At 44.7% G+C, this 22,165-nt stretch overlaps 3 protein-coding genes across 7 annotated transcripts in view; 2 read left to right on the forward strand and 1 right to left on the reverse strand.

Moving 5' to 3' along the window:
* The window catches only part of gpam (glycerol-3-phosphate acyltransferase, mitochondrial), a 26,628-nt gene extending 19,476 nt beyond the window's left edge, over positions 1–7,152 (forward strand). The window contains 8 exon segments of the mRNA XM_060036244.1: positions 580–847; positions 1,431–1,495; positions 1,497–1,604; positions 2,169–2,246; positions 2,839–2,976; positions 3,243–3,432; positions 3,942–4,000; positions 4,185–7,152. Of these exon segments, the coding sequence (XP_059892227.1) occupies positions 580–847; positions 1,431–1,495; positions 1,497–1,604; positions 2,169–2,246; positions 2,839–2,976; positions 3,243–3,432; positions 3,942–4,000; positions 4,185–4,301 (1,023 nt within the window). The 3' untranslated portion in view covers positions 4,302–7,152.
* A 2,333-nt stretch (positions 7,153–9,485) lies between these two features.
* LOC132446426 (FERM domain-containing protein 6) lies at positions 9,486–14,787 on the forward strand. Of its 4 annotated transcripts, none has more exons than XM_060036700.1 (11): positions 9,486–9,742; positions 9,993–10,083; positions 10,549–10,628; positions 10,755–10,813; positions 10,925–11,168; positions 11,579–11,734; positions 12,021–12,086; positions 12,389–12,457; positions 12,580–12,748; positions 12,825–12,998; positions 13,268–14,787. In XM_060036700.1, the coding sequence occupies exons 1-11, from the start codon at positions 9,656–9,658 to the stop codon at positions 13,405–13,407; spliced, it is 1,335 nt and encodes a 444-aa protein (XP_059892683.1). In that variant the 5' UTR covers positions 9,486–9,655; the 3' UTR covers positions 13,408–14,787. The 4 variants fall into 4 exon arrangements, with proteins under 4 accessions (XP_059892683.1, XP_059892684.1, XP_059892685.1 ...); XM_060036701.1 differs by having other exon boundaries at positions 9,488–9,742; positions 13,271–14,787; XM_060036702.1 differs by having other exon boundaries at positions 9,488–9,727.
* Positions 14,788–17,320: 2,533 nt separating this feature from the next.
* LOC132446369 (CD59 glycoprotein-like) lies at positions 17,321–20,850 on the reverse strand. Of its 2 annotated transcripts, none has more exons than XM_060036627.1 (3): positions 20,692–20,850; positions 17,828–17,938; positions 17,321–17,580 (listed from the first exon to the last, which is right to left on the reverse strand). In XM_060036627.1, the coding sequence occupies exons 1-3, from the start codon at positions 20,738–20,740 to the stop codon at positions 17,474–17,476; spliced, it is 267 nt and encodes an 88-aa protein (XP_059892610.1). In that variant the 5' UTR covers positions 20,741–20,850; the 3' UTR covers positions 17,321–17,473. The 2 variants fall into 2 exon arrangements, with proteins under 2 accessions (XP_059892610.1, XP_059892609.1); XM_060036626.1 differs by lacking the exon at positions 20,692–20,850 and adding an exon at positions 18,029–18,187.
* Positions 20,851–22,165: the final 1,315 nt, after the last annotated feature.

The raw sequence follows: 22,165 nt of genomic DNA on the forward strand, positions 1-22,165 counted from the left end.
CATTCATATCACATATCACCCCTCTCCCTGGCTGATCTTTGAGTTAGGGGTGAACTGCTGCCATCTTCTGACCAAGGAGTGTAATTAGTCATTAATTGTTACAGCAACATTTAATCCTTGGTTCCACTTACAAATGTTTACTATTTGGGCGGCATGTAGCTCAGGAGGGGGAGCGGGTTGGCTGGTTACCGGAAGGTTGCTAGTTCAACTCCTCCGAGTGTCGAGGTGTCCCCGAGCAAGGCACCTCACCCTAAATGCTCCCGACGAGCTGGCTGTCGCCTTGCATGGCTGACTCCGCCGTCGGCGTGTGAACGTGTGCATGAACGGGCTAATGTGAGGCAATATTGTAAAGCTCTTTGAGTGGCCACTGGTTAGAAAAGCGCTGTGTAAATGCAGTCCTAATAATGAGCGTAGTTTCACACAGGAAAGCAATAGAGGGAAGTGGCTTTTGTGGCATCGTTATGTTGTGTTAAGAAAACCGTGTACAACGCTACGGTGTTTTTCGCTCATGAGCCTATATCCCGTCCATGGAGTCACTGCAGCAGTGAGAGCAGGTTGTGACGGCGGTCTGCTCCCCAGGGGGTGGTGCTGTCCAAGCTGGTGGAGGACTTCTTCAACATGAAGGAGGAGATCCTCTCGCGGGACTTCGACCTGGGCTTCTCCGGGAACTCGGAGGACGTGGTGATGCACGCGCTCCACCTGCTGGGCAACTGCGTCAACGTCACCAGCAGCTCCAACCGCAACGGCGAGTTCACCGTCGCCCCGAGCAACACGGTGCCGGCGCTGTTCGAGCTCAACTTCTACAGCAACGGCCTCTTCCACGTCTTCATCTCCGACGCCATCATCGGTAGGGGGGGGGGGCGCTGCGGTGCTCAGTGTGTGTGGGGTGCTCAGCGTGTGTTGCCGAGTGTGCAGTGCGGAGTGTGTTGCTGCGATGCCATGATGAGTCTGCAAGCAGGACGTGCGACGCCAAGTGTGCGACGCTAAAGGCTTCGTTGTGGTTCCGCGTCGACGCAACGCAAGGGGGTTTACCGACCCCGTTACGTCCTTGCGTCCAAAAAGTTGTAACCTTGCGTCGAGACGACGAAGCAGCAAGGGGCTGTGATTGGTTCGCTCGCTTAAACCCGCCGCAGAACCAGCACAGGTTCACGACTGCGTCGAAGGGTCGGCGTGGTCATTGCGTTGCATCGACGTGGAACCATAAATAGGCCTTGAGTGTGCCGCGTTTAGTGTGGGACGGTCGGTGTGAGATGCTCCACGTGCCATGCCAGGGGCGTGATGGCGCTCTTCCATCTGCATAGATAGTCTTCCCTAGTGGCTATCCATTCGTTTTGGCCCATACCCCCTACACCTGACACTCTTGATAGAGTCACAGTCACGCCTGCTGTAAATGACCTTTACACCCCCCCCCCCCCCCCCCCCCCCCTTAGCCTGCAGCGTGCTGGCACTGCAGCGGGAGCTGGCGGCCGAGAGCCAGTCCTCCCAGAGCGCTGCGGTGGGGGGGCGCAGTGACCGCCAGCTGCACCCTGCTGAGCCAGGAGAGGCTGATCCGCAAGGCCGCAGGACTCGCCCACTTCCTGACCAATGAGGTGGCGGTGGCGCCGGTAAGTCCCGCCCTCGGCCACCCCCCCCCCCCCCCCCCCCCACAGTGATTGATGTGTAGCGATGACGAAATACAGGTTCATAAAAAACATTTAATCATCGTCCTGGTGAAAATGCATTTAGTAAAATAAGTATTTCTCTGCTCGATAATGGATTGATGAAGTAAATCACAATAGTTAAAAAATAAGAAAAGACATTATACTACTCTATGTTATTGTAAATATATATTTACATTTACAATAGTATATATATAGTATATATAGGGGCGGCATGTGGCTCACGATGTCGAGGTGTCCCTGAGCATGTCGCCCCACCCTGCCAGGAGTTAGGCAATATTGTAAAGTGCTCAAAGTGGCCACTGGTAAGAAAAGCTCTATGTAACTGCAGTCGATGATTTATATGTTCATAAGAATGCATAGTTTATACAGTACAGTAGTTCTATGCAAATGGTATTCGAAGAAATGGTTTGTATTTCAACCCCCCCCCCCCCCCCCCCCCAGTGTGCTCGTCCAGCGTGACGCCTCGGGGCAGGTCCTGATATCTCCCTCTTGTCCCGTCTCCCTCAGCCCTGTCAGACGGTCTACCAGGTGTTCCACGACGCCGTGGCACGGTTGATCCAGTACGGGGTCCTCTACGTGGCAGAGGTCAGTCCACTGCCTCGGGGGTCTTCCGTCTCACGCTGGTCGCGGGACCCACACACAATAAACATTAGTCCTGGGCCAACACGGCATCCACAGGTGGGGCGACAGAATTCAAAAGTGGGGAAAGCGTTGCTGCTCTATACCGCCCCCGTGTGTCAGAAACAGAGAGGTCACCCAGCGTGTTTTCTTTCACTGTGGCATTTGTGTCATGGATCTAGCATACCCACACATGAAGCGTGTAACTAAATAAGAGACTAACAACATGTAGCCTGTAACGGTACTGGTACGCTAGGCAAATACCTAGTGGCGTATATATCGGGGGCTAGGTGGTGGCTAGGTCCTTGGACCCCCTATCTAAAGAAAGGTGCTGGTTTCAATTCACTAAATAGTCCAAATAAGATAACATATATTTTATCCTAGCTTGGATTACCTTCCCTCTTACAGTGGCACAGTTTTCAACGTGTGTGTGTGTGTGTGTGTGTGTGTGTGTGTGTGTGTGTGTGTGTGTGTGTGTGTGTGTGTGTGTGTGTGTGTGTGTGTGTGTGTGTGTGTGTGTGTGTGTGTGTGTGTGTGTGTGTGTGTGCGCGCACACCAGGAGGACCAGGAGGAGTTGAGCCCCAGCCCCACCGAGGAGCCGTGGCCCAAGAAGTTCCCCGAGCCCCTGTCCTGGAGGAGCGACGAGGAGGACGAGGACAGCGACTTCGGGGAGGAGCAGCGGGACCGCTACCTCAAGGTCTGTACCCCCTTTGGCCTGGAGACGCTCATGTGGAAGGCTTTGGGTGGCACGGCTTACAAAAGAGACGGAAATACAGAGTCCATGTTGCTTTTCCCATGTTACTGACTTGAACTTTTGCGCGGAAAAATAGGAAACCTATACGGTCTAATGGTCGGTCTCTCTCTCTCTCTCTCTCTCTCTCTCGCTCTCTCGCTCTCTCGCTCTCTCGCTCTCTCGCTCTCGCTCTCTCGCTCTCGCTCTCCTCCCCCCCCCCCCCCCTGCAGGTGAGCACCTCCGCCGAGCCCCAGGAGTTCTTTGTGTTCCTGCAGCGTCTCCTCAGCCCGGTGCTGGAGGCGTACAGCGGAGCGGCCATCCTGGTCCACAGCCTGAAGCAGCCGGTGGACGAGAGGGAGTACACCCAGCAGCTCTTCAGATACCTGCTGACCCGCACCGAGAGGGGCGTGGCCGCCTACGGTAAGCTCTCTCTGATTGGTTCAAAGAGGGCTGAGACACGACGAGACACAGCCCTCGGATTGGTTCCAAGATACAGATAAGCTTTATTTATCCCGGACTAGGATTTGGGTATCACAGAATGTCAGTAATATTCAAGGGAAAATGTAATCAAATATAGTGAGTAAAATGCGATAAATAATGCATGTAAAAAATATATTTAAATACGATTATGAACATTCAGAAGAAAAAAATATATACTTTTTGCAAATGTACAGAAAAAGAATATATATACCGGTACTGTATATTTGAGAAAGAAAAAGTACATAATGTATGTAATTGTGGCCAACACTATGGTATATTCTTCATTAGGTTTGATACCTTTTTTACTCTGTTGTTTGATTGTCTCCTGATTTCTTTATGCACATTGTTTGTTGTCTTCACAGTAGATTATTTATGTTGTGATTCAGTCATGTGAACTGCAGTTTGGTGAAGGTTCCCAGTTGACCAATCATGCATCTGTTTTCCTCTAGGTGAAAGTGCAACGCACTACCTGGTCAAAAACACAGTGAAGACGTTCAAAGAGCTTGGGGTGAGAGCAAACATAAAAAGCTAATCCTTTTAATAATAATTGATTGATGTGACATCAGTTGTGCTGAGTTGAGAACTGGTTAACATCTGGGAAACGATATCATAATCATACTGTCTACATTTTTAGACAAGCAACAATGACACTGACATCTTTACCCGTTCCTACGATGTGATTGGCTCTCCAGGTCCTGAAGGAGAGGCGGGAGAACAGGGTGACGACCCTGGAGCTTAGCACCACCTTCCTACCTCAGGCACACCGCAGTAAACTCCTGCACTACATCCTGGCCTTCATCCTGCAGTGACCCCACCCAGGTCCTCCAACACCTCCCTCTCACCACCCCCCCACCCACCACCACTACCAGGACCCCAACCCCCCGTGGAAACAAGGGCTTCTACTGGCTACTTCTTATTTCTCCCAGGTGCTATACTCTGTGGAAAGCTTTACCAGGAAGTGCCTTCATACGCTAGTCGCTAACCGATAGCCGTTAGCTCGAGGAGTCGCGAGGCCAGCCTTCTGTCACTGTTTGCTCAAGGGCACAAGTCTCGTCTTAGCCGTAGAGGGAAACTAGCGCTTGGCTGCTAGCCGCTAGCTCTTGGCCGCTGGCAGCTAGCCGCTATCTCTTATCCATTAGCTCTCAGCAGCTAGCTTTTAGCAGCTAGTTTAACGTATGAACACCCCCAGTGGACGCCCAGAGGTACTGCCCTCTGTCCCGTGTAGATCCTAAACCCCTGGAAGAAATGGGTTCAAAGGTGGAATGAATCTTTAAGGAAACTTTTGAAATGATGATATTACCCTTTCCAACTCTTTAAATAATTATTGTGGTATTGAGAGCAAACTCCATGCAAAGCATGCTTCATTTCATGCAAACGTCGAAAGTCAAACCATAGAATTGTGCATCAGGAATGGCCGTCGACCGGAAAGCGTTTTTATGTAGAATTGTAAACTCATGCAAATTAACGGATGAATCCGGAAAAAAATATATGTTAAACTTCCCTCAAAAGACAAAATGTACAAATGTGTATAATGCGTAACGCATCAGTGTTGAAGAGCAGACTCTGAAAACCATTCGACGTTACAACCATGCTAAGTTACACGCATGAAATTAGAGGTGTCATGGTGAAAAAACATTTGATGTATACACCATTTAATCATAAGTATAGAATGATACATAGTTACAACTTTTGTTGTTTCATACATCTAGTAACTATAGAAAACCCTTAGATTATATAGTCTCCCCGCTTAAAACTAGCTAGATGTACTGGATGAAATACCAGCATAGTTCGAGCCTCAAACTCTAGTAGCCAAGTGCAATGATTTATTTTTCTCTCTCAGATAAGATGATTCAAAAGGAGATGTAGATTAATCAAAAATATGTAACCTATTTCTAAAACGACAAAGGTTTAAATTGATTAAGCACAGAAAAATGTCTAGATTTAAAGATGATGAAATCTCGGATTGGCAGCCTTCTATTTTAGATGTTTTCTCCAGATACTTGGATACATATTCCAGTACCACTGATGAGTAGGCCGAATAGTTCTTGCTGTCACTCTTGGGTATTATTTTGACCAGGCTAATGAGATGCTAACTTTGAGATGTACATATCCACTAGTTCCCCTGTCGGCAAACCCGTGTTAGCTCAACCACTTCTGGTTCAAGATGAGGAAAAACACTTTGCATTGTTGTGTCATTGACATTATTTAACCTAAATATTGGTGTTAAAGAAGAATGGTTTTCAAATGGGATTGTCAAAATCATTTTTGTCTGTATCCATTCATTTCTTTCAACCGAAAACATAAAAATGATTGCTTGAGCTGTCAAGCGGATCGAACAAAAGTTACCCTTAATCTTTTAACATGAAGTGTAGGTGATCTGAAGAAGCATGAAGATGTGTGTGTGTGTGTGTGTGTGTGTGTGTTTCTGTGTGTGTATAGGCCAAGTTGGGAAGACTTTGGAAGGGGGATGTTTGGGGCATTATATGAAACAGTGTAAATATGTTGAATATTAAATTATGAACGTAAAATGACTGTCAAAATGGAGCCCCCTTTGATTGGTTTTGTGAATAGAAGTGAAGTCTCTGTGGATGTTGAATGGTCAGTGATACAAGTCAAACCCTTAAAAATAAAAATGTGACTACAATATATATTTTTGAATCGGTTGGCATGACCCATGTTATGGAATACCTTCAAACAAATGTAGAGTCATTTGTCCACGGCATTCAACAATCCACAAGAAGGATGTGTCATGTGGTCTTTGTTGAGGGCAACTAGTTATGTATCCGATCTGTGTGTGCGTGTTGAGATTCAGCTGCTACCAATGTGTAGGCCTACCATATGAACACCATCATTTCAATGTCTCACACAGGACAAACGACTATTATAGCAATACTACTGCAGCAGCTTCAACAGATCCCTGATGCGAAGCCAACACACAACAACAACTCTGTTTTGAACTTTACTTTGCCGTACTGTATGTACTATCACATACATGTACTTCACTGTACTTGCTGTACACTGTATGTACTCTGTACTGTACTTGAAGAATCCTCTGGGCGCCTCAGTACTTCCAAAACAAACTCTGTGCCCAACCCAAGAAATGTCTTTATCGTGTGTGTGTGTGTGTGTGCGTGCGTGTGTGTGTGTGTGTGTGCGTGCGTGTGTGCGTGTTCGGTAAAGTCTCCTCCCCCCTCCCCCGTCACCTCTTGAATGTAAGTTTCGTCCGGGGGGATTTCGAACCGCCGGTCGCCGTGACGATCGTGTTACATGTTGTACGCACAAACGTGTCGCAGTCTAACGTCCTCTTGAAGTGAAAGAAAGAGCTTCCCCATTGCTAGCATACTGAAAAACAATGCAAAAACATCTCCTCGGTAGCTGAAAGTACTGATGTGTGTATCAGATACCGGATTTTTCTCTCTGGTTTGCTGTTTCCGTTTTGTGCATGTTAACACCCGGCCAGCCGGGAATAAAAGAAATGTCAATAATAGTAACAAAAAATAGGAACAATTGCACTTGAGTTTACCGTTAGAGGAATCACCAGCCAACTGGCAGAATAAGTCCTTTTTTTGTTGTTTGTTTGTTGAAACAAAATCAATGTCCAAGCACTGTTGACATCAGTAGGATTTGTTTTTGATTAAATTAATGATCGATTAACCAAAATGCCTGTGCTGTGTCACTTTCTTATGTGGATAAGGGGTGCTAGTATCTCATCTCATTTTTTTTAAAATATAATTCAAGGTTTTCAAAGCAAGGGCCTCACTGGTATTTTGAGTCTTTCTCACTCTCTCTCACACACACTGCACGCATCTCATTCTCTCCCTGTCTCACTTGTCTTGTCTAAAAGTTACGATTCAGCCGTTTCACTTAATTATATATATAATTGGAATTAAGCGAAAGCAACAATGAATTAAAATTGCCATTTATGATCAGGTATGGGTTAAGGCTTAACCTGTACCCTGTGGCTTAACCTGATGACATGTTAACGCACAAAATAAGAGAGGAGAGGATGGAGAGGAGCTGACAAGACAGTTACGGTACTCGCTCACATGAGGAGAATCTTTACATGTGGTCACTATGAACTACAAACTTGCAATTCTTCAGCAATTTTAATATGTTCCATTAGTCTCAAAAGGCAACAGATCAACTATTTATACTGATTGCTATTTGACTGGAATGTTTCTATTCCACTGAAATTATCTATAACAATGATAAGTAGGCATACACATTACATTTGTTGGCTTTTCTTTTTATTTAAATCACAAGAGTGCAAGAACATTGTAGTTTTTCCATCCACTATTCAGACTTTAAAACCAATAGAAATGATGAATTATTATTTGATTAAAATGAGTCCTCTTCTACATAAATGCCAATGTTAAAAATGTTATAGCATTAAACATGTTAAAGCATCTGGTGAAAACCGACAAAATATAAAGTGTAATCTAACCATTTACTGTGCATTGGGTGATATTCAGCAGCTGTTTATATTCTTATAGAATTTCTCCTTGTTCAATGCCAGCAGTACGACATTAATACAGATCTCTCAGATCAAAATTGTATAGACCCCATTCAGGAATCAACATTGGTACGTTTGGTTATTTGATTATTAAACAAAGACCCTGCTGTCTGTTTGACTGTTGAGAGGGTCAGCGGGGTAGAGCTTATACTACCAGCCTAGACCTGGAGAGAGGATTGGATAGAGAGGCTCACTAAAGGTGCAGCCAGCAGCAAAGAAGATTTGAACCCTGGCTTCCATATCATAAAAGGAGAGCAGACCCTCATCATAGTCACCAAACAGCCCCACCTTCTGCTCTCAGAGGGAGGCAGAAAGCAGGGTCATCTTCTCAGGGGTGAATATCAGCTCACTCACTGGCTAATGCTAAACGCCATATCATCTTGTCTTTATCCTGGACCCCAAAGTAAAATCTCCTTGCGGTGAAACTCGCCTCGTGAGAACAAATGTTTGCATGTCAATTTCTGAAGGTTGTTTGAGAGTTTATCCTCTACGCCTCCGTGATGTACTTGTTTCCCATCCTCAGACAGGATGAGCTGGGGATTAATTGTATCAGGATCCAGAGTGACATTTACTTCATACTGCTGGTCCCACTTCAGTTCATCACCACGCAGCTTCTTCACCTCCATGTTCAGTGTCTCCTCCAGCTGATCCAGGGATCACCTCAAGGTCCCTACGAATGACGGAGGACGGACCTCCACCATCGTCCAGTCCCTGGTGGGTGGAAGATTCATCAGGGATCTGAAGGTTTCGAGGAAATTGAGGTTGATTTCAGATTGTGAGAGCAGCTCCACCTCTGAGCTTCTATTGCTCAGATCTTCTATTTCCTGCTCCAGCTCTTTGAGCTCAGCTTGTTGAGCTTTCTCTGTTGATATCAGTTGCTCTTTGACCGTTTGGTTGAGATCATCCTGTTACTTTTAAATGCAGCACATCAGATCAGTGAGGACCTGCACATGAGGAGGAGGAGGAGGAGGAGGAGGAGGAGGAGGAGAGGGTGTAGTCTCATGGGAGGAGGAGAAGAGGGTGTAGTCTAATGGGAGGAGGAGGAGGAGAAGAAGAGGGTGTAGTCTCATGGGAGGAGGAGAAGAGGGTGTAGTCTCATGGGAGGAGGAGAAGAGGGTGTAGTCTCATGGGAGGAGGAGGAGAAGAGGGTGTAGTCTCATGGGAGGAGGAGGAGGAGAAGAGGGTGTAGTCTCATGGGAGGAGGAGAAGAGGGTGTAGTCTCATGGGAGGAGGAGGAGGAGAAGAAGAGGGGGTAGTCTTATGGGAGGAGGAGGAGGAGAAGAGGGGGTAGTATTATGGGAGGAGGAGGAGGAGAAGAGGGGGTAGTCTCATGGGAGGAGAAGAAGAGGGGGTAGTCTCATGGGAGGAGGAGGAGGAGAAGAGGGGGTAGTCTCATGGGAGGAGGAGGAGGAGGAGGAGAAGAGGAGGAAGAAAAGGGGGTAGTCTTCTGGGAGGAGGAGGTGCGCTTGTTTTGGTCACTGCCGGGAGTGGGAGGAGTGTCTTAATGGTCCGTGATCCTTGGAGGAGGGCGTGGGAGGCGTGCTTGTTTGAGGAGGAGGAGGAGTGGGGACACCCAGCCGAGATTCTGAGGAAGAATTTGCTGTCAGAGCGAGGCTTGCTAGGATAGTTCTTTAAGGTTGGCTGTCGAGGATGAGGAAGAGGCAGGTGAGACGGGTGTGTGTGGTTCTGTCCAATAAACAACGTCTGGACTGCATCGTCAGGGTGAGTCCTATCAGGGTTAGTACGCTTTCAATACAGGGTCTCTTTGCAACTATTCAAACACTAACCACATTTTCTCTCTCTCTCACTGGGTCCCTCTCTCGACTTAAATCTATAATATATATATGTATATATTTATACATATATTAATCAGTATTTTGTGTGTTTTTGTTGTTGCTACTTTTCCTTTCTTTCAATTCACACAAACACCCACACAGGGATAGAGTGCAGAGGTCATATATTACCATATTGTGTGTGTCTTCACCAGATGAGCTCCATAGGTAGACAGGTGTTGGATCATGTGACCTTGATGTGTGGCGTGAGGTCGCTCCAAATCTTTGGTCTCGCCATTTTCCTAGGTGAGAGATTCAAACTCTGGTACCGCCGGTCCGACCAATGAGATGCCAGAGTTACAACATACTTTCTAGTGTGAAGGTGTTGCTCTGTGTGGGGGGAAGAAGAGTTTGTTTTTAATACATTTGCCGTGGAATGCTGACGGGAGTTAACGATGTAATGCGATGACGTCATAGAATAAACAGAGGCAGGATAAGGAGAGGGCATCACCTCATCTACATTCAAATGTGTATTATTTAGGCAATTTCTTGTTTCTTTGTTTGAAAATATTTATATCTTATATTCTGTCTATTTTTTATCGTTTAAATCGATAATTCACCAGCAATAGTTTTGTTGTTATGAAAATAAATCATGAAAAGCTTACATGCAGGCCATGTCGACGGGAGATAGTTTTATACATGCCTTCCACAGGTGTCGAGGACAGACTCATTCCTTATCTACATTTCCCTTTATCTTTGTTCTTTAACCAGAACATGAGTATCTGTTTGTGGATTTGGACCAGAATCTGGGAAAGTACTTTGGAAAAGAATGGAGGAGAACTTCAACGAAGGTGAGTCAACACATCTTCTCTGAACGTCCCTTTGGGAATGAAGAAATTATCCAATCTACTATAATATAATCAAATATGACATAAAAATCTATCTAAATGTGTCCATTTCTGATCGAATCGTTTCAGGGCACATTTCTTCTATTTCTAAGGGTGCAGCACTATGTGGAGAGTGTAGAACTAATCAAGTAAGTTGGGCTTAACATGGATATTAAATAACCGCTAACATTGAAAAAAATCATGTTATAGCATTAAATCATGAGATTTATCACTTATGTGAGTTTTTTTGTTTTTTTTAGGGACAGTACATCACAAGAGCTGTATTACAGCGATCTGAGACGGAAGATGTTAGATTCTCTATGCGACCAGCAGGAGGTGCTGTTCCTCCAGTTGGCGGCTGCGGCGCTACAAGCCGAGATGGGGGACGCTGAGGAGCAGATTCTGGGAGACGGGGATGAGCAAAATGGAAAAGAGAACACAATCGTTTCGGAGAAGAAACAAAACCAGAATTATTTTCTTCCTGAAGATTATTTTCCATCTTGGGTTAAGTGTCTCTTTGTGTTTAACTTTTATTAAGGCCTACAGTTAAAACTTTTTTTTATTTTCACACCCAGGCATATCTGTCTTTATGTGAAAGAAAACGAGCCCAAACATTAAGAGGCTGCATGTCCGTTGTCTGTGTATGAAGTCATCAAAAATAAATGTAGGTCTAGTTAATTTTTAATTGTTGCTATTGGCTGACATCAGAAGACCATCATAAATATATTTATTTAAATACATGTATTTGACCACGTACTTATATTCTGAACACATTTATTAGGCCTACGTTATAACAATATTTAATGGTTGAAACAATTAGCAATAACTAAGAGCCTCTCAGGAGTACATTTCCTCCAAGCAATAAGCGTGGTGGAGACCCAGCTGAGGGTTGTTTTGGTTTTGTGTGGCTCCAGCTGATCAGGCATCGCGGCCGTGACTTCCTCCTGCAGCACGCCGGCGCCCTGCACGCCACGCTCCGAGGGCTGGCCCGCCCCCGGGCCGTCCGGCGCTTCATAGAGGACGCCAGCGCCCTGCAGGACGTCCCCGTCACTGTCTACACCCTGAGACAGGTCTGAGGGTCCGCCGCGTCCCACACACTTCTACTGTGTGTGTGTCTCTTTCTCACTCTCTCTCACACACCGCACGCATCTCATTCTCATATTCTCTCATTCTCATATACTCTCATATACTCTCTCTCATATACTCTCATATACTCTCTCTCTCATATACTCTCTCTCTCTCTCATATACTCTCATATACTCTCTCTCTCATATACTCTCATATACTCTCTCTCTCTCATATACTCTCATATTCTCTCTCTCGCTCTCTTGCTCTCTTGCTCTCTCTCGTGTGCAGGACAAAAGGGATGTGAGAGGGTGCGTGCATCTCGCTGTGACCTTGAAGGGCTTATGTGTTCATCAGGTTGGTTCCGCTCATCTACAACCTAATCCTTAACCAATCTTAAGATCATCTAGGGATGTGGCTTTAAAAAAAGACAGAAAATGGACACAAAACCACTTCTTGCCATTATGTGATGACATGGCAGGATTTAACGTTATGGGATGCCATTTTACTGACAATAGTTTCATTCGGGTATTCATTCGGGTAAATAATAAATGAATGGTCAATGTTCAATAATTGTATGTTGGGGTAGCGTTTGAGAACTAACTATGAAGATTACTGACAGCAGCCGGTTGTTTCACGTTGCTTTGCTCTCGTTCCAGGAGGTGGAGGGAAAACTGCACCTCCTGTATGACTGCACATGGAAGGAGATCCACAGCCTCACCTTCAGAGTAGGTCCCAGTAGCTCTTCTTATTACTGTCTGTCCGTCTGTCTATACGTCTGTATTTTACTTTCTTATTTTTTTTAAGATAATATTTCTTTGTCAATCTCTCCCCCTCTCCGTCCCTACAGGGTAAGAGGTTTGAGGTGCAGACCGGGGGGCGGCTTGGGGTGGTCTCACTGATGGTGTACTACACCGCCTCCCCCTGCCACTCCAGGCTCCTCCTGCGACACCTGCAGCAGACCCACCGCTTCCAGCTCGACAACCGGAGGACCCAGCGGCCCGACACCGGAGCTCACGGTCCGTCAGGCGCTTCGTGTGGTCATTTGGCAGTACTGCAGGGGACTGGTCAAAACTAAAGTCTGTCTTTCCATAGTTGGTCAGCTGTACCGGGAGGCGTCCATCTGTGACCTAGCCTGGCTAGGAGAGAGGCTACGTTGCGCTAGCAGCAGCAGCCTCACCACATACATTTCTGAATACAACAGCGACCACACAACCCCCAAGCCGTCGCCGTTGCCCAGAGACAGGGTTGGAAGACCTCCTGTGATTGGTAAGTCGGGCTGGGATGTTGGCTGTCGACCAATGGGAAGTACTTGGACATTGCATTGGAAGTTCATGAAAATGAAATAAATAAAAAAAATCAAATGTACTAAAACAGTGAAACTACAATATTGGGGTATGGTTATGGCCCGGAGCTTTATCGACATGGCCTATAAGGAAGAATCATCTGGAACACACTAACACTCATGGTTTGGAGCTCTGTTATTTCCCATCTGAACAACCTTTGTCTGTCGCTGTGTGTTTGTTTGGTCGACTCAGCAGAGGTGGAGATGTCAGTGGATGACCCACCAGAGATTCTGGTGGATGGTGATCGAGAACTCCTGGTGGATGACCCAACCCAGGTCCCGTGGCTTGCAGATGGTCTTTGTGTGTCGTGGGTGTGGTCAGGCCACCAGTGACCTCCTCCTACTGGGTAGCTGTGTGCCTCCTCTCTTTGTCGAACTGGATTAAAAATTAAAAATTTCAGGGGTTACTAATTAGTTATCACCCGTGATACATCTAAATTGGCTTATCCAGATATGACACAGAGCACCTTACTTTAGAATTGACCGCTCTTACATCTTACCTAGAACCTCTTTAACAGTGCCAGGATTAGGGGTTGGACATAGACTGGGTAGCCCCGCCCATTCTGCCGGTGATTTGAGTTCTCCCTGCACAAGGGTCTGGAGAAGAGCAATACATTTCTTTCTGCTTCCAATACGTTTTTGCGGGAGCCAATCACCAAGTTGGCTTTTCCCCTTGGCGTACTATTGGCTGGTTTAACACAATGACGACAGGGCTGAAGAAAATGACGACAGATTCCCCAGACCAACATGCAATCTACGATTGAGCTTGGTCTGGAAATAGCCAGACTAGGTTTGACACCATATTGGGACTAACCACGTTCAAACGTATGCACTCAAATTGGCATATATTTATTATTACACAGGGATACAAACTAAATTATTCTGATGACCGTGTTATTGTTAAATTAAGTTTAAGTATTAGATAAGAAAATGACACTATGATGTCAGTCTGTCTGATGCTGTGGTGGTGTGTTCATCTCATTCTCTGCCGTTTGTTTTTCAGAAATTACCCTGGAAATGAAATATTGGGGTACAATAGATGCATAACATTAGATTAAAATACGTTTAAATAACTATTACAATAGATTACATTCAAAACTGTACCATAGATTCCTTTGCCAAAGGTTTTCTTTTATAATTCCATTTAAAGACACCATACATAAACCACTATGACGTTGTTTATGTATGGGGTCGTGTGTATGGCGTGGAAAGGCCAGTTTCATCTTACCGCAACCTTGAAACACACACACCATTCACAGCGCTTTACATGGACAGGAATCACATTTCTAAAGAATTAAAAGGGAAATCGAAATAGAAAAGGGAAAGAATTAGAGGCGTTCGTTTTGTACCCAGTAACAAATAAAGGTTCAACCAACTGAAGTTCAAATTGAGTCCTTCCTCTGCTCTCTGAAGGTGCTGAAGAAGAAGGTCCTCACTGGGATATCTGTGGACTAAAGAAATGTCATCCAATATCACAAGCCCTGACATGATATTCAATTCATAAATACCCAGCCTTTTAATCTATAACTTTATGAATCATGCCAGGTTGTCATGATGTTAATGTTAATAATGTTGGTATGATTGGCCTGAATTCTCAAAGGTAATGTTCAGGCCTGTTTTGACCTTTTCAAATTTGGACACATCCACATGAGATCAACTCCACCAGGAGTTTAGATTGATCATTATTACTATTAAAGTATTTGAGACATTTTACACCTCGTTATTTTTTTGGTTTACTCTCTTGGTAAAAAGTGGGGGTGTTATTGACAACATTGATAAACAACGCCGTTGTTTAAGCATTGCATCAGGTGACCCGATCAGAACAAGGAAGTAGTAAATTAAACCAAGAAGAAAGGAAAATCAGATCAGCGCAGTCCGGGCATACAAAGACAATCATAGATAATTTATGGAAAATAAACATCCATGACACTTTCCATGTCCTGATTGATGGCCTAGCAACCCAATACTGCAATCGAGCAAGCTGCTACCTCATGGGCAGTATTCCCTATGATTCACACTGCTTCCTCATGGGCAGTATTCCCTATGATTCACACTGCTTCCTCATGGGCAGTATATTCCCTATGATTCACACTGCTTCCTCATGGGCAGTATATTCCCTATGATTCCCATTGCTTCCTCATGAGCAGTATACTAGTCGCCTAGACATGAGGATTAAACATTTGCCTCGTGCAGTAGTCCCTAACAATGACATACATAATAGAGAAAAATAGACTGTTTTCCGCAAGGAATTATTAATGACCCCAATTTATACAGGAAATATCAATCTTCTGCTGATTTGTTGGGAATTCCGATGTGTTTTGTTGGTGATATGATTGACATTGCAGGCCATCTTCTGTCCCCTCCACTCTCCTGTTCTCCTCTACTTGTTTAATCTATTTGTCTGCCCTCCTCCTGGTCTCCACGCCTCCCTGTCTCCATTCTCCTCCTCTCGTTTCCTTGCCTCCTCTCCCTCTTCTCTCCTTGGTTGTGGTTGGATAGTCAAAAACATTACGTCCTGTCCTTTCTTCACCTCTTTTTTTTTTACCGCAATGAAAAGTTCAAGGAAAGATGTGGATGTGTCTGGAACACAGGGGGAAACTCTACACCTTGTCCTATAAAACACAATAAAATAACTTCCTTTGTTGTCTGAGTTTCACGCCCTGCCTATCCATGTTCTAGATATCAAAGGTTAAAAGGTATTTATTGTTGTCATTACACATGTTACAGAGCAACAGAGCAACGAAATTCCCAGTTACATTCCGTCCAAGAAACATGAAAGACAGTGTGGGGAGACAGGACGGAGAGACTGTCAGGCGCTTGTTCAAGCAAGAACCATGCGGCCCGCGTTATGTAAGAAGGTTTAAAAAGCTAAACAAGAGGGTAACGAGGGAAAAAAAAAAATTCAATACCCCAAACTATGCTCCTTTAAGGGGGGCACAGTGTAGGGATTAGCAAAAAAAACACCTCAACACATAAGCATCACATCAAAAACATCACAAACACATATGGGAGGGGGGAAGGGAGTTAGGGAGGGGAGGTGTCACAACTCAGACACCGGGAGGCGGACGCAGCCAACAGGCGCATCACATCACTCGCGGCATACTGTGCTGCAACGAGGGAAGGGGAGGGGGGGGGGAGTCCAGTAGGCGGTGAGTCCAGGGTGTGTCTGTGTAATCTGTCTTGTGTGCGTGTGTGTGTGAGCTCAAGGACTCCATCTCCAATGGAGTCAACAGTGTCTCTCTCGTCTGATGCTGTTGACGAGGACACGGCCGACGCCGTGGAGACGACCCCGAAGAGTTCCGACCAGAGACAAAGTTCACAGGAGGTGGAGGGTGGGGGGAAGGGTGGCAGGGCATACATCTGCATAACAACCAGGGGAGAGGAGAGATATCAGCCTTCCAAGGCCGAAATGGGGGAGCCGAATAAAGATAACGATTGCTTTGGGTCAGGCCGACTCTGCAATTTTTGCCAACCTTAAAAGTCTCTCTGATACTCTCTGTAGTCTTCCATTTCCATAATCCAAAAAAGCCAAATTAGCCGAAAATTCGTGGCCCGTTTAAGCCCGGTCCTACTTCACCAGAATGGTATCCAATTTGCGATTTACGCATTTACTAGATATTGTATCATGGCCTGTATAAGGTGACACGTCGTTCTTCAGAGCTGTATCAATCCCACCACCTCTGCGACAAACAAAGACATCATTGTGGTTGAGAATAAAAGTTCATTAATAAAGACGGCCGTTGATACACGAAAGTGACTCAGCTTAGTGAATTGTACGACTTATCACTCACACTTTGTCAGCTATACACCTCTGCACATGTATAAACCATCACTAACAAGATTACTTAAACGTGATCCACAGAGACATCCAAGACACCGCATTATCATTGAAGTAGCCAGCCGCTTGTGTTGTCTGTGGTGGCGAAGAATCTCTTATTGTTTATTTGATATGTTGATCCTCTGCCTGATGTCCAATATCCCTGATTTGCAATGAATGAAAGTCTTCCCTAAAACGTTGAAATTATAATTATGTAAACTTGCATGTCAGCCCTTCTAAGAAGAATTTCAAGTTCATACATTTGGAGGCCCCTCCGTCTGAGAAGGTTCCCGAACCCTGCCTTCACGTAATATGCCTACTCCAACTTTACATGTAAATGTCACTTTTCATTAACCACTCATTGCAAAGAAACTAGGAATTCAACAAGGTTTTATTAACCAAACAAAAAAGAGTCTCAGAGGCAGTAAATTCATTTTTACTAATTCATAATAGCTTTATTGTCATGCATGTCAATCCACTTACTCACTACAGATGGTACAGAAAGGGAAATGGCCCATTTCAAAATGGGAATAGCCCTGGTAGAGATGTAACCTTGGTGACTTGCGACCCCAGCTCTGGGCTTTAGTTGCAGAGGTCTGTCTCACAGCATCTGGCCGTCACAAGGCTGGGCAGAGAACTCAACAGGAAGCAGTCGGACGCCTTCATGCAACGTCTGAAGAAATTGATGGCTGATAGGAAGAAAAAAATCCAATAACTATTACTCCATCAACCACCATCTTTAATAAGATGACAAACAAAACACGACAATCAAACACGCAAAGCACCCACATCTTGAAACATAAGGTCTTAAGTAACAAGAACACAGGGGAAGAGAATGAGTTATCAAACAGCGAGACATGACTTCACCGGAGGAGGAAGACCGGTCAGCTAAAGAGCAGCATGTATCGGGTCGGATAGAAGGGCGTGTGTACTTACGGGCGGGAGGTAGGAAGATCACACTTGCGCAGACGTCGTTGGGTCCGCTGCACGTCTCCACGGTGTTGGAACAGCTTCTACTGATACACCGGTTGCACCTCAGAGCTTCTCCTACAGATCAAGTATATTAGATATGAGTGGTTGGTATTCTTTAAGTGTGCCATTTAAATGGAGACGTTTGGGCTGTAGGCCTCGACTCACCAAAGCCGAAGGCCAACGCAAGCACCAGAACAACCGCTAAAGTCTTCATCTTTCTTCTCTCTCTGGACTGATCCTCTTGCTTGTCTAGAAGAAGAATTTGGATTTGGATAATGGGATGGAAGTGTCTACCCCCATCGTCTTTGAGTGTCGGGGGTGTGGTCAGGCCACCAGTGACGCCCCCTTCCTCCTCCTACTGGGCAGGTGTGTACCTCCTCTCTGGATGAACGGGAGGAAGACTTAAGGCGGCTGTAATGTTCAGGCCTGTTTTGACCTTTTCAAATTTGGACACATCCACATGAGATCAACTCCACCAGGAGTTTAGATTGATCATTATTACTATTAAAGTATTTGAGACATTTTACACCTCGTTATTTTTTTGGTTTACTCTCTTGGTAAAAAGTGGGGGTGTTATTGACAACATTGATAAACAACGCCGTTGTTTAAGCATTGCATCAGGTGACCCGATCAGAACAAGGAAGTAGTAAATTAAACCAAGAAGAAAGGAAAATCAGATCAGCGCAGTCCGGGCATACAAAGACAATCATAGATAATTTATGGAAAATAAACATCCATGACACTTTCCATGTCCTGATTGATGGCCTAGCAACCCAATACTGCAATCGAGCAAGCTGCTACCTCATGGGCAGTATTCCCTATGATTCACACTGCTTCCTCATGGGCAGTATTCCCTATGATTCACACTGCTTCCTCATGGGCAGTATATTCCCTATGATTCACACTGCTTCCTCATGGGCAGTATATTCCCTATGATTCCCATTGCTTCCTCATGAGCAGTATACTAGTCGCCTAGACATGAGGATTAAACATTTGCCTCGTGCAGTAGTCCCTAACAATGACATACATAATAGAGAAAAATAGACTGTTTTCCGCAAGGAATTATTAATGACCCCAATTTATACAGGAAATATCAATCTTCTGCTGATTTGTTGGGAATTCCGATGTGTTTTGTTGGTGATATGATTGACATTGCAGGCCATCTTCTGTCCCCTCCACTCTCCTGTTCTCCTCTACTTGTTTAATCTATTTGTCTGCCCTCCTCCTGGTCTCCACGCCTCCCTGTCTCCATTCTCCTCCTCTCGTTTCCTTGCCTCCTCTCCCTCTTCTCTCCTTGGTTGTGGTTGGATAGTCAAAAACATTACGTCCTGTCCTTTCTTCACCTCTTTTTTTTTTACCGCAATGAAAAGTTCAAGGAAAGATGTGGATGTGTCTGGAACACAGGGGGAAACTCTACACCTTGTCCTATAAAACACAATAAAATAACTTCCTTTGTTGTCTGAGTTTCACGCCCTGCCTATCCATGTTCTAGATATTGTATCATGGCCTGTATAAGGTGACACGTCGTTCTTCAGAGCTGTATCAATCCCACCACCTCTGCGACAAACAAAGACATCATTGTGGTTGAGAATAAAAGTTCATTAATAAAGACGGCCGTTGATACACGAAAGTGACTCAGCTTAGTGAATTGTACGACTTATCACTCACACTTTGTCAGCTATACACCTCTGCACATGTATAAACCATCACTAACAAGATTACTTAAACGTGATCCACAGAGACATCCGAGACACCGCATTATCATTGAAGTAGCCAGCCGCTTGTGTCGTCTGTGGTGGCGAAGAATGTCTTTTATTGTTTATTTGATATGTTGATCCTCCTGATCCTGCCTGATGTCCAATATCCCTGATTTGCAATGAATGAATGTCTTCCCTAAAAAGTTGAAATTATAATTATGTAAACTTGCATGTCAGCCCTTCGAAGAACAATTTCAAGTTCATACATTTGGAGGCCCCTCCGTCTGAGAAGGTTCCTGACCCCTGCCAATTTTACATGTAAATGTCACTTTTCATTAACCACTCATTGCAAAGAAACTAGGAATTCAACAAGGTTTTATACACCAATTTAAAAAAAAGAGTCTCACAGACAGTATATAAATTTTTACAAATTCATAACAGCTTTATTGTGATGCATGTCAATCCACTTCCTCACTACAGATGGTACAGAAAGGGAAATGGCCCATTTCAAAATGGGAATAACCCTGGTAGAGATGTAACCTTGGTGACCTCCGACCCCAGCTCTGGGCCTTAGTTGCAGAGGTCTGTCCCACAGCATCTGACCGTCCAAAGTTTGGGCTTAAGACGCAACTTTTGGCATTCGGTCCACTCCATGCAATTTCTGAAGCTACTTTTGTCTAATAGGAAGAAAAAAATACAATAACTACGACATCAACTACCATCTTTAAGATGACAAACAAAATACGACAAGCAAACCCGCAAAGCACCCACACCCTGAAACATAAGGTCTTAATAAGTAACAAGAACACTGGGGAAGAGAATGAGTTATCAAACAGCGAGACATGACTTCACCGGAGGAGGAAGGTCCGCTAAAGAGCAGCATGTATCAGGATGGATAGAAGGGCGTGTGCACTTACGGTTGGGGTAGGGAGGTTTGAGCAGCACTTCGGCGCACATTTCGCTGGGTCCCTTACACGTCACCACCGTGGTAAAACCGGCTCCCATTATATTATACTGCTTGTTGCACCTCAGAGCTTTTCCTACAGATCAAGTATATTAGATATGAGTGGTTGGTATTCTTTAAGTGTGCCATTTAAATGGAGACGTTTGGGACTGTAGGCCTCGACTCACCAAAGCTGAAGGCCAATGCAAGCACCAGAACAACCGCTAAAGTCTTCATCTTTCTTCCCTCTCTGGACTGATCCCCTTGCTTGTCTAGAAGAAGAATTTGGATTTGGATAATGGGATGGAAGTGTCTACCCCAGTGGCTTGACCATATTTATAGAATTTCCAATTTTGCAACATCAGGGACTCTTATCACTTTGTCCTCCACACAACTGTTAACTGTTAACCATAATTCTTTAGAGAGGGATCATTTTAGTTGGGATTATATACAATTTCATTTATCTTCAATTTGTATTGGTCAATCAGATTTATCTTGACACGATTGTGATTCAGCCTATGCATAGCATGCCCGCACACTCAAAACCAGACACGCACGACATTGACGAAGTTCTAGACTGGTCTGCAGAATACAGAGCCTGTGTAACATAGAATCTTTAGAATTCTATCAACTATACGTGGACCGTACCCCCCCCCCCTCCCCCCCCCACACACGTCAGACGTGTGGTAATGATAGTAAAAATATATACTTGGAGGAAAGGTGGTTCAAATCCATTTTAAACTGTGCTGCCTTTTCCTATGATTGAAAGGAAGCATCTTTTCATCTCTCCTTGACCCGCGCATGGATCGAAAGAGCACTTGTTTTCGTCTATCTTCGGAAAATTGTAGTTTCACTCTAGAGACGGTAGAGGTCAGCAATACTCGCAGTCGCGCATTGACGTCGGTTAGGAAAAAATGAATCTTATTCATTAAATTCATTTTAAACAAGTGCTGTCATTCCTTATTTTCGAAAGGAGGCACATTTTCATCTCTCCTTGACCCGATGAGGTTTTCCACAATGGTTAAAGAAAGGAGGCATAAAGGTTAGGAGATTTGACAATCTGTAGAGGCCCCTAATGACGTTTTCCACAACGGTTAAGGAAAGGAGGCATAAAGGTTAGGAGATTTGTCAATCCGTAGAGGCCCCTATAGTCACTATATCAATGGGTGGAAAGGAAATAGCCCCCAACCTACGGAACCTTATCTAAATGTTCATGTCAGCAACAATGTACGATTCACTTAGTTACTGAGCTTCTGAAGATAAATCCACCCTACCTGACTCCGTATTGAGTATTTCTTTCTCAATATTTATTTTTCCTATCCTCGTTTATCTGTTGTTCAGGTCAACTCCACCCAAAAATATCAAGAGCTTTGCGCAGTTTCAGGTCAAGCTAAAATCCCTTTCTTCGCAAAGTGAGTAAAAACGTGAGATTAAGTTGAGACAGAAGTTAACGTTGTCTACTGCATCCAAACAACTTAGTACATATGTAATGGACACGAGATAGTTTCACTCAGTAACCACATCCTATTATTGTTTCATTTTCAGTATGAATGTGGACATGCGCAGATTTTTTCTTTTAAACCTACGTGTTGAAACTTTCTTTTCATGCACGGAAATGTTTGTGTTTGTCATATTCTTGGGTCATGTCACATTTTTTTTTAC

The sequence above is a fragment of the Gadus macrocephalus genome, chromosome 18 (genome assembly GCF_031168955.1).
Source record: "Gadus macrocephalus chromosome 18, ASM3116895v1".
Classification (NCBI taxonomy): Eukaryota; Metazoa; Chordata; class Actinopteri; order Gadiformes; family Gadidae; genus Gadus; species Gadus macrocephalus.

What these genes read in the sequence shown, in the direction of transcription:
- LOC132446426 (XM_060036700.1), top strand. Translation starts at nt 9,656, where the DNA reads ATGAGGAAGAGGCAGGTGAGACGGGTGTGTGTGGTTCTGTCCAATAAA. An exon ending in GGAGGAGAACTTCAACGAAG is followed by an intron (nt 10,629 to 10,754) that starts GTGAGTCAACAC and finishes GAATCGTTTCAG; the next exon opens with GGCACATTTCTTCTATTTCT. An exon ending in AAGATTATTTTCCATCTTGG is followed by an intron (nt 11,169 to 11,578) that starts GTTAAGTGTCTC and finishes GTGTGGCTCCAG; the next exon opens with CTGATCAGGCATCGCGGCCG.
- LOC132446369 (XM_060036627.1), bottom strand. Translation starts at nt 20,740, where the DNA reads ATGAAGACTTTAGCGGTTGTTCTGGTGCTTGCATTGGCCTTCAGCTTT. An exon ending in TGCATTGGCCTTCAGCTTTG is followed by an intron (nt 17,939 to 20,691) that starts GTGAGTCGAGGC and finishes CTTGATCTGTAG; the next exon opens with GAGAAGCTCTGAGGTGCAAC. An exon ending in GATCTTCCTACCTCCCGCCC is followed by an intron (nt 17,581 to 17,827) that starts GTAAGTACACAC and finishes TCTTCCTATCAG; the next exon opens with CCATCAATTTCTTCAGACGT.